We start from the raw sequence: 10,168 nt of genomic DNA, 5'->3' as shown, positions 1-10,168 counted from the left end.
CCTGGAACCAATGCACCATTAAATAGGCCTGTGCTCGGAATAATTTGGATGCTGCCATGACGAACTCCATCGAATCAGCGTACAGGGTGTTTAAGTCCCCTCGCTTGAGACCATCCCCCCTCTGCCCAGCCATCTCCTCAGCCTTTAAATGCATTAATGCATGGCAGAGCCTATTAGTGTGGCCGTCCTGGCAGGCCACCTCAAAACGCTAGCTGCCCATCATCCGGGTGAGAATCATATCAAGTTACCACCCGCATCCGGGTAAGGAAGCCTTCAAAGTTAATTATACACTCTAAAACATTTAATCCGTATCATTTTGAGAAGTTAAAAAATAAATGTTTAATTTATTTTGGTTTAATTTTAAATTGTAAAGGAAGCATTTGAAGTTAATTATAGAATGTAAAACATCTAATCAATATCATTTTGAGAAGTTTGGCATGGCTAATTATAACAAAATAATAATTATTTTAGAATTTCTTACGAATAGTTTAGGGGTTTAGAGTTAATAAATTAATGGTTAATATTTAATGAATTATTAAACAATTATAATTAAATAATTACATATTTAATTATAATGAATTTGCTAATTATAATTTTACACAGTTAATTATTATCTATCATAATTATTGACTATAGGTTAGTGGGGCAGAAATAAAGTGAAAGAATTAACAAGTTAAAAAAAAAATGTGGTTTAATGAAATACATATATTTAATAGATTATTATTTAATCATACTTAAATATATTGAATCATAGTCAATTATCAATAGTAACCAATCAATCATGATGAAGCATAATCAATCATGAACAAACATGGTTACTAATAATAATCAACCATGCAAAATCATAACTAAACATAGTCAATCATAACCAATTGTAATTATTAATCTTGAAATAATGAATTATGAGTTAAGTAGATACATAATCAATAGTGAACAAACATGGTTACTAATAGTCAATCATTCAAAATTATAAATAAACATAGTCAAGGCTGACTAATCATAATTATTAATTTTGAATTAATGAATTATGAGTTAAGTTGATTAATAGTTTGAGATTAATGGATAATAAGTTGATTCTACAAAAATATTTAATAATTTAAAGTCAGAATCTTCAAATAATCATAATCATTATTTCATATTTGTTAAGATATATTTTCGGTGGTTAATATGAACATACATAAAGGTGAAAATATTCATATTACCTTTCAAATAAAAGTAAGTTAAGTTATTATTCTCTTTATAGCAATATGTTTCTATGTACTTACATAAAAAATTGAGGGTTTCTATGTACTTATGTAAAAAATTGAGCGTGAAGGGGTTTATCAAGCTTGAAGATTTATTGGGGATAATGGAATTAGAAGAAGAGAAGTTATTATTCTCCTTATAACAATATGTTTCTATGTACTTATATAAAAATTTGAGGGTTTTTATGTACTTATGTAAAAAATTAGTGTGAAAAGATCTTTAGAGTTTATCAAGCTTGAAGATTTGGTGGGATAATAGAATGAGAAAAAGAATTTGTATACTATAGTTAAATTTGTTAAAAATAATAGAGATATTTACAAATAATAATAATAATAATAGCCATCCTACCTAGTAATATCCCAACCATTTTTTAATGAGCGCTCTGCAACCTGCGAGATCCGCTTTCCACGTGATCTGAGCCTGCGAGTGTGCCCGCATTTCATGCATTCTGAGCCTGCGAGGGAGTCCACAAAGGGTTCTTCTCGGAGCCAACGAGGGAATACGCGGAGAGATTTGCTTTGTGCCTGCGAGGGAACGTCGAGGGTTCTGCTGCAGGCCGCGGCCGCCCTGGCTGGGTCTGTTGGCTTGTCATGGAGGAGCCTACTCCCCCTCCTCCTTCACCTTCCGCAGCAGAGGCCTTCAAAATCCTGCTGGCCTCCTTGCCTAAGAAGAAATGCATGGAAGTAGCGAAGTTTGTGAAAAAGCTTGAAGATATTCCTGAGATCGCCCTTCCACCAGAAGGACCGATCCAAGTAGCACTTTCTCTGGCAGATCGGGCTCTAGTTGGATAGTTTACAGGACTTTGGCCTTCCCCGAAGTCGACCGAGAACTGGGTAGCCAGGAATTGGGCACCTCTGATACAAAATAAGGTAACCTCTTACTTCCTCGGGAGAGGATATTTTTTGTTTGAATTCTCAGCAAAAGAAGACAAAGATCTCATTTTTAGGAATGGCCCCTACTTCATGGGCCCCCAAGGACTGTATTTAAATAAATGGACGCCAGACTTTGATCCGGCGGTGGATGTGCCTACAGCAGTCCCGGTGTGGGTGAGACTCCCCAACCTCCCAGTTCATTGCTGGAACTGGGATTCTTTGAAGCACATTGGAAATACCCTTGGAAAATTTATAGATAAGGCCAACAGTAAGGACTAGTACGATTGTGCTAGAATCTGTGTGGAGGTAGATCTGGAGGTCGGACTACCGGAAGCCATCAAAATAGTTGTAGGTCCCTGGACTCATATACAGAAACTGGATTATGAGCAGCTGCCTTTCAAATGCCAGAAGTACCATGTCTACGGGCATTTTGCCAGAGACTGCCCGTCCAAAGGCGTGGAAGAAAAAGGGAAGGAAGATGGCTGGAATCAGGTAAAGCGATCCAAAAGCTCTCACAGGAAGAATGCAAACGGAAGTGCCAAAACCCTCAAGAGGGTCCTGCTCAGAAACCAGCCAGGGAAAGTCAAGGGAATAAATTAGAAATCCTCGGATCTGAAATCATGAACACGCAGGAGACAGAAGTTCCAAAGGAGGCCTCTCCCCCTAAAGCCTCCCCTTCCATCAAAAGTATTCTAGAGAGACACAAAGAGAAGGCTTAAGAAGAAGAGGAGGAAACCCAAGAGTCCGAGGAATCGAAGGAAGAAGGGGAAATTGGGGAATCCCAGTCCTCTCCTAGAAGATCTACAAGAGGACGCAAATCTACAAAGGAAAAGAGAGAACAAGAAACCTATAAGGACAAGCTCCAGGGCAGCCAGCCAATGCTAGGGAAGCTTCTAGCAAAAACCATAAAGATGACTAGGATTCAATCCCAGGGCTCTAAGGGAGCCCACCAAGGCAAAAATAAATGATGAAGATAGTCTCCTGGAATTGTAGGGGAATGGGAACCATAGCTAAGGAAGAAGAAATGCATAGCCTAATAAGATTGGAATCCCCAGATATCCTCCTCATCCAGGAGACCAAATTGGAGGTCACTGCTTTCCTCCAAGCAAGCAAAAAATTTTGGAATAAAAATGGAGCGCATGCAATTTCTGCCCATGGAGCATCGGGAGGACTTGGGTCGCTCTGGAACACAAATAAGTTTTCATTAATCTCTGAGTCCCTGAATACCCATTGGATTTTTTTAAGATTGCAACATTTAGAATCAAAGGAGATTATTTGTCTGTTCAATGTGTATGCTCCTAACAATGCAGGTGAGAAAAAAAATTGTTGGGACTCCATCAAAAGTCTGGCAGATCTAGAAAATTTTGAAAATATAATTATAGCCGGAGATCTAAATCTCACCCTCCTCGCAACAGAAAAAAGAGGAGGAAGCATAGTTAGGGATCCGGCAAGAGAATGGGCAGAAGACCTCATGCAAGACTAGGATCCGCTAGATATAAAACTAGTCACAGGCACGTTCACCTGGTCAAACAACAGAGTGGGACCGGGTCATATAGCAGCAAGACTTGATCAATTTCTTCTTCAAAGCTCCTTCTTGCTTCTGGGTTTAGAGGCTAGAATGCGTATTCTTCATAGTAGTGTTTCAGATCACAAGCCTATCAGCCTAGAACTGATATCTACTAAGGATATAGGACCTATTCCTTTCAAATTTAGCTCTCTATGGACCAAAGAGACAGATTTCTTGCAAAAGATCATAGATTGCTAGAAAGAGCCAGTCAAGGGATCTCCTTTCTTTGTATGGGAGGAAAAACTGCGCAGAGTTAAAGTGATGCTGAAAGGCTGGGTAAAGACCTTGCCCAATCCTGCTGTGGATGGATAGAAAAAAAAATTCAAAACGATCTGGAAAACCATCATCTCCACCTGGAAGTTGCCGAAATCACCAAAGAAGAGCTAGACAAGGAATATCAGCTGCAACAAAAATTCCATAGGGCTTGCCTGGCAGAAGAAGAATTCTGGAGGCTCAAGTCAAGGAGTTTATGGCTCAAGGCTGGAGATCGAAATTCCTCCTTTTTCCACAAGCAGGCTCAAGCCAGGAAATGCCGAAATTCTATATCAGAAATTAAAAATGATAACTGCACTCTAAAAGACTTTGCCAGCATTAAGAGGGCAATGTCAAACCATTTTGAGAAGAGGTATACTGAAGATGTGGTGACCAGCCAAAACGCCAATCTGATAGACGTTGTCCCCAAACTCATCACTGCCAAAATGAACCAGGCTCTCGAAGATAAAATCACTAATAATGAAGTAAAAGAAGCTCTCTTTGCAATGGAACTCGATAAAGCCCCGGGTCCAGATGGATTCACGCCCAGATTTCTTCAAACGTGTTGGCAGATAGTTGAGAAGGAACTTATGAAAATTATCCAGAAATCCCAAGAGTGCCAAAAAATTGGAGGCTACACAAACTCAACATTCCTCGCTCTCATTCCTAAAGAAAAAGGTGCTAACACTTTTAATAGATTTCACCCTATATCCTTATGTAACATTGGATACAAAGTGATCACCAAGGTTATAGCAAACAAAATGAAGAAAATCCTCCCTAAAGTCATCCTGGAGAATCAAGGTGGCTTTATACAGGGAAGGCAGTTGGTAGATAATTTCATCTTGGTCCAAGAGGCGATCCACTCCAGTCTTCGCCGAAAAGAAAAAGGTATGGTTATTAAACTCGACCTAGCTAATGCATTTGATCGTGTAAGACATAGATTTCTGTTTGATGTAATGCAAAAACTTGGGTTTGGTCAAAATTTTATCAAGTGGATCAGAGCATGTATTTCCAAACCCTGGATTACACCTTTAGTGAATGGCAGGGCTGCCGATTTCTTCAAAGCATCTAGAGGGCTGAGGCAGGGGTGCCGCCTGTCACCTCTCCTCTTTGTGTTGTAGGCCCTTGTCCTCAGTTTTCATTTAAACAAGAAACAACAAGATCAAGAGATAGTTGGCCTGTGCATAGCAAGAGGGATCAAAAGCATCAATCACGCCCTCTTTGCAGACAATACTCTGCTTCTTGGGGCTGCATCTCAACTGACAACAAGCAAATTCAAAGAAGTGTTGGAAGACTACTGTCAAGCATCGGGCAGTGAACTAAACAGGGGTAAGTGCCATGTTTATTGCTGGAATATTTCAGTTGCTACTGCAAGTTCCATAGCCAGATGCCTAGGCTTTGCAGCCTCAGCATCTTGGACCTCCTTTAAATACCTTGGGCTGCCCATCTTCCATAAGAGGGCTATAAGCAAGGATTGGCACCCACAGATAGAAAAATTCAAAACAAAAATGCAGGCCTGGGGGTCATCTTGGCTCAACATTGCCGGAAAATCAGTGCTTATCAAATCTGTTTTAAGCAGCCTGCCGCTTTTTAATTTCTCTGTTCTTTTGGCGCCAGTGGGAATCATCAAGAATATGGAGGAACTAATTAGAAAATTTCTTTGGAAAGGAGGCAAGAAAAATGAGAAGAGAATTTCTCTAGTAAACTGGGAAACAGTCTCAAGGCCGCTACAGGAGGGAGGATTAAATTTTAAAAATCTAAGCACACAGAATTTAGCAATGGGAGCCAAACTGATTTGGAAGATTATAGCTCCAAAGCCATGATGGGTTCAGCTGTTGCTGTGGAGGAAATATTTCAGAGGTCAGAGGCTCCGGTGCCTGGAGCAGCCCAAAGACCAAATTAGATCCCCCCTCAGCAATCTAATTTTTAAAATTGGGCTGCTAATAAGAGACAATGCCTACTGGATACCAGGAAATGGCAAATGCATCAAGATTTGGGATGACAGCATAATGAACAGGCCTCCTCTAGTGAACTTGAGCCTTAGGAACGAGCTGAAGGTGTGGATGGAAGAAGCAAACTTTAAAACGCTCTGGGACATATCGACTTGGCATGGAGACAACTGGGTAGGCTGGAAAAAGATCAATGTGCCATCTGCATGGCAGCCAGACTATGATACGCTGCTACAGATGTTACATGGAGCTGCACCTCTTCACGCAAGAAGGAAAGACTCGAGAGGCTGGGGAACGAAGCAGATTGGGTACTCGGTGACCCAGGGCTATGCCAAAATCATGGAGAGACCCCACGTTCCTCCTAATCCGGCGCCTTGGACTGGTATCTGGAACTTCTCCACCATTCCAAAGATTGATTTTTTCTGCTGGCTGCTATGCCACCAAAAAATCCTAACAGACGATAGGCTTCAGAAAAGGGGATTTCTAGGACCATCAAGGTGCACCCTATGCAAAGAAAATCCAGAATCTGCTGTTCACCTTTCACTGGAATGCAAATTTACAGGTCTAGTCTAGCATGAGCTCCTTGGAACAACGAAATCTATGCCCATCTTCCCCCACTCAGTCCCGGATTTGTTTGCTGGGTGGTTGGCCAGGTATCCAGGCCCAGGCCCAAAAAACAAGATTGTCAAATCAGCATGGACCGCTCTGCCCAAATTCATCAGCTGGCAAATATGGTTGGAGAGGAATAGAAGGATCTTCAGGGATAAGGAACTGAACTACAAGCTAGTAGCAAATACAATTAAAGGTCAGCTAAATGAGTGGCTGAGAGATAAAAAAGATGACACAAATCTAAGCCAGCATGACATTGAGTTCGGAGTAGCACTCAATCTAAATTACCAAAAATCGAAAATATCGCCCATACGTCTCAAAGATTGGCAAATCATTAAAACGAAGAATTTCAATCTTGGTTGTTCAAACAAACACTCCCCTCTCTCTTCTTCAACGGGGCAGCCAAGGGAAATCCAGGAATGGCTGGAGCAGGAGGTCTAATTATAAATCCAAAAGAAAATTCCATCCACAGGTTTGCATGGGGTCTGGGCCACACCACAAGCATCCAAGCTGAAGTCATGGCTCTGTTTCAAGGGATCAAAATGCTTAAAGAACTGGGGCACACAGAAGCAATTGTTCTCGGAGATTCCCAAGTCATCGTCAATGTAATGGTGACCAATACAAATCTGGCAGATCTTCGACTTGCAAGGACAATTTCAAGAATTAAAGGCATGTCAAAGCTCCTAAGACTGGAATTCTTTCATATCCTGAGAACCAATAACAAGGAAGCAGATGTAGAAGCAAATAAGGCAGCCCAGCTAGGCGCTGGATCAATTCTCAGAGATAATGAAATCTCTTGGGAACCAATTCCCTAAAAATCTCTATGTTTTTCCGTCTTTTGTTAAATCAGTTCGTTTGTATTCATAAGCTTGGGAAATCAGCAGGAAAAGTCCATGTGAAAAACTGTAAAAAAACGCGATTCTCAAGCGTTTGTGGCATGCTCAGCTGGTTGGAGAGATGCCAAGAAACCAGTCTCAGCTCTTGTAACCGAATTTATGGTATTTTGCCAGATAGATAATAAAAATCCCATAACCGTTTCTGTAAAAAAAAAATAATAATAAAAAATAAAAAATAATAATAATAATAATAGATACAATATGAAATATTTAAATATTTTATTTTTGAATGAATTTTATTTCAAATGTATTTTCATCCTATTTTGAAATATTTTAAAATTAGCCAAAACACATTAGAGCCAAGTTCTATAAACAAAACTCTTCTCACAAAAATTCCGACATGATTTTAATTTAATTAAATATATTGCCAAAAAAACAACAAAACTATTTTGAATGCCACACCGAAGTATATGTGGAAAAATATTTTATTATGAAATGATTCCGTATTATAAAATTAAAAAAAAACCCTCCAAAGCCAAAGCCATAAATTAATTGTATTATGTGTAAAGAGTAAAATCTTTCGAATAGTAAAAGCAATTCCATTAAAAAAATAAATTCGAGACAGTGAAGCACTATGATTATTCTCCATGTTGAGATAGTTATTAGGACCCCCACATGGGAAAAAAGTATATGATAAACAATTGGGATTCTAAAGTGCCATTGGAGCATGTAAGGTCTTGGAGTTTTAAATAAAGGATAGAAGTACATGTAATATTTCATGTCAGCGTAGATACAATAATATCAAAAGCAATATAAAGTGTTTAATGTGAATATTAAACACAGTGTACAATATAATGTGTATAGTGTGAATATTAAAAACAATATAAAATGTACAATGTGAATAGGGAAAGAGAGCTTATTGAAAGTGTATAGTGTGAATATTAAAAACAATATAAAATGTTTAATGTGAATAGGGAAAGAGAGCTTATTGAAAGGCATTTCACAAGGAGCATGTTTACTTTATATAAAGCGATCATCATTGATGGTGCCACCTTTTTTTTTAATGTGGGGTGGCGTATAGGTACATAGTTGATTTTATCTTTATGTGGCTGCCGTGTTCTTCCATGATTTTTCGTGTAACATTCTAACTTCATAAATATTTTTAAAGGTGTTTTATAGTTTTTTATATTTTATATGTGATAATGAATATAGTATTGCAAAAACACACTATAGTTTTTGTGATTTCAAGTTGACAATTGTCATTGCAATCCATGTTTTTATAGTTAATGACCTTGCCATGAGCACTACCCTTGTGTCAACTTTTACTAGTTCCGCACAACATCATGCATGCACTTTCTATTTGTAACTATTTTTGCATCTATTAGGAATGGGCATAATTGTATCAACGTTTGCAACTACCTTCGATATAAACCTCATATAAACCTCATTGTTTTGTTTGCTTTATCAAAGCTTCATGACTATGGGAGATGTTATTACTATATTTGGGAGATGTTATTACTATATTTCCTCCCATGTTCACTCCTTGTAGAGCAAGAGAAGGAGAAGGAGCTGCCTGAGAACTCAATGTAGAACACACTTGTTCTACATTGGGAAAGTGTGTATAAAGTGCTAAGGCATATTAAAACTCTCTCCACTCTTGCCCTACATGGATTCCCTTCACCAAACATAATCATGAGTTATTTGTGAAATTGATTCTTCCAATTTGGCTTTGGGCATTTGAAGCCAATTTCTTTTCAATGGTTGTCTTGAAAATAAGGTCTTCCTAAATTGTTTCAAAGTCAATATCATAGTATTCACACTTTGTGTTCACTTGGTGCTCTATGGGCAGCTCTTACATTCTACACGTTACATACAAACTATCAATAATGAAATTGGTAGCAAGATTGAAAGGTTTAGTTGATATAAAGTATAAACTATTTTTTATTATTATTAGTAGTCATTCATGAGAACTTTTGATCTATCCTCTGCACAAGCTTATGTTGGGTGGTGATTGTACTCATTGGAAAAACCTCTTCCAACATTATGGTATTTTTAGGTGAGTTTTCAATCACCGTGACTTTCTAAGTATTTTATTAAAATGCAACTCAAAAACTTAATTTACCCATGTAATTTACAATGAATAAACATTTAGATTTCTAAATATTACTTTACGACATAAATTGTGAATTCAATTTGTTGAAAATATAATTTACAGAGATGATCATTTATATTTCTAAATATGTATTAAAAAACAATTTTTGAAATCAATTTAAAGAATGTGTATTTTACATGGAAGAAAAAAATTGGGTTCTAATATTCCTTCTCAAATGTAGCTCAAGAACCAAATCTAATTAAGACATGATGTATTTTACCACAAGGATAATGTCTTGATTGATAGAGCTATACAAAATTTACAACAAACTTCCAAGCAAAGTGAACATTGTAAAACCATACACTAGGCATGAATTCCACCCTCTTGGTCTACAATATCAATTTTTTAATGTATAATGAGATATGAATTTTCTAGAAAAGTGAATAAGCAAAAATATACATTGGACATGAATTTCACACTCTTGGTTTGGACGTTAAAAAGTCTCTAGATGTATAATAAGACAAGGATATGGTAATATTAACAATAGACATCTTTGAATTAGGTTTTGATACCATTTATTCCAATATTATTTAAATTATAATATATAAAATAAAAGTGCATTATATTAATAAACAAGTTGATCTCATGTCTCTTAGCAAGGGTATGATACCATACCACACAATACTCTACATCCTTTACATCTTGTCCAAAAAGATTAAGATCTTGAAAACAAATGATGGTGGTTA

At 37.6% G+C, this 10,168-nt stretch overlaps 1 protein-coding gene across 1 annotated transcript; it reads left to right on the top strand.

Moving 5' to 3' along the window:
- The first annotated feature begins 6,913 nt into the window (after positions 1-6,913).
- LOC149236973 (uncharacterized) lies at positions 6,914-7,309 on the top strand. The gene has a single exon (XM_089369095.1). It carries the CDS (start codon positions 6,914-6,916, stop codon positions 7,307-7,309), a length of 396 nt encoding a protein of 131 aa, XP_089225221.1.
- The last annotated feature ends 2,859 nt before the right edge of the window (positions 7,310-10,168 follow it).

This window comes from Pinus tabuliformis, chromosome 8, assembly GCF_031772625.1.
Source record: "Pinus tabuliformis cultivar Carrire ecotype Pingquan chromosome 8, CPIR1, whole genome shotgun sequence".
NCBI lineage: Eukaryota > Viridiplantae > Streptophyta > Pinopsida > Pinales > Pinaceae > Pinus > Pinus tabuliformis.
The sequence above is the reverse complement of the archived record's forward strand: the minus strand, read 5'-3'. Positions and strand labels throughout refer to the sequence as shown.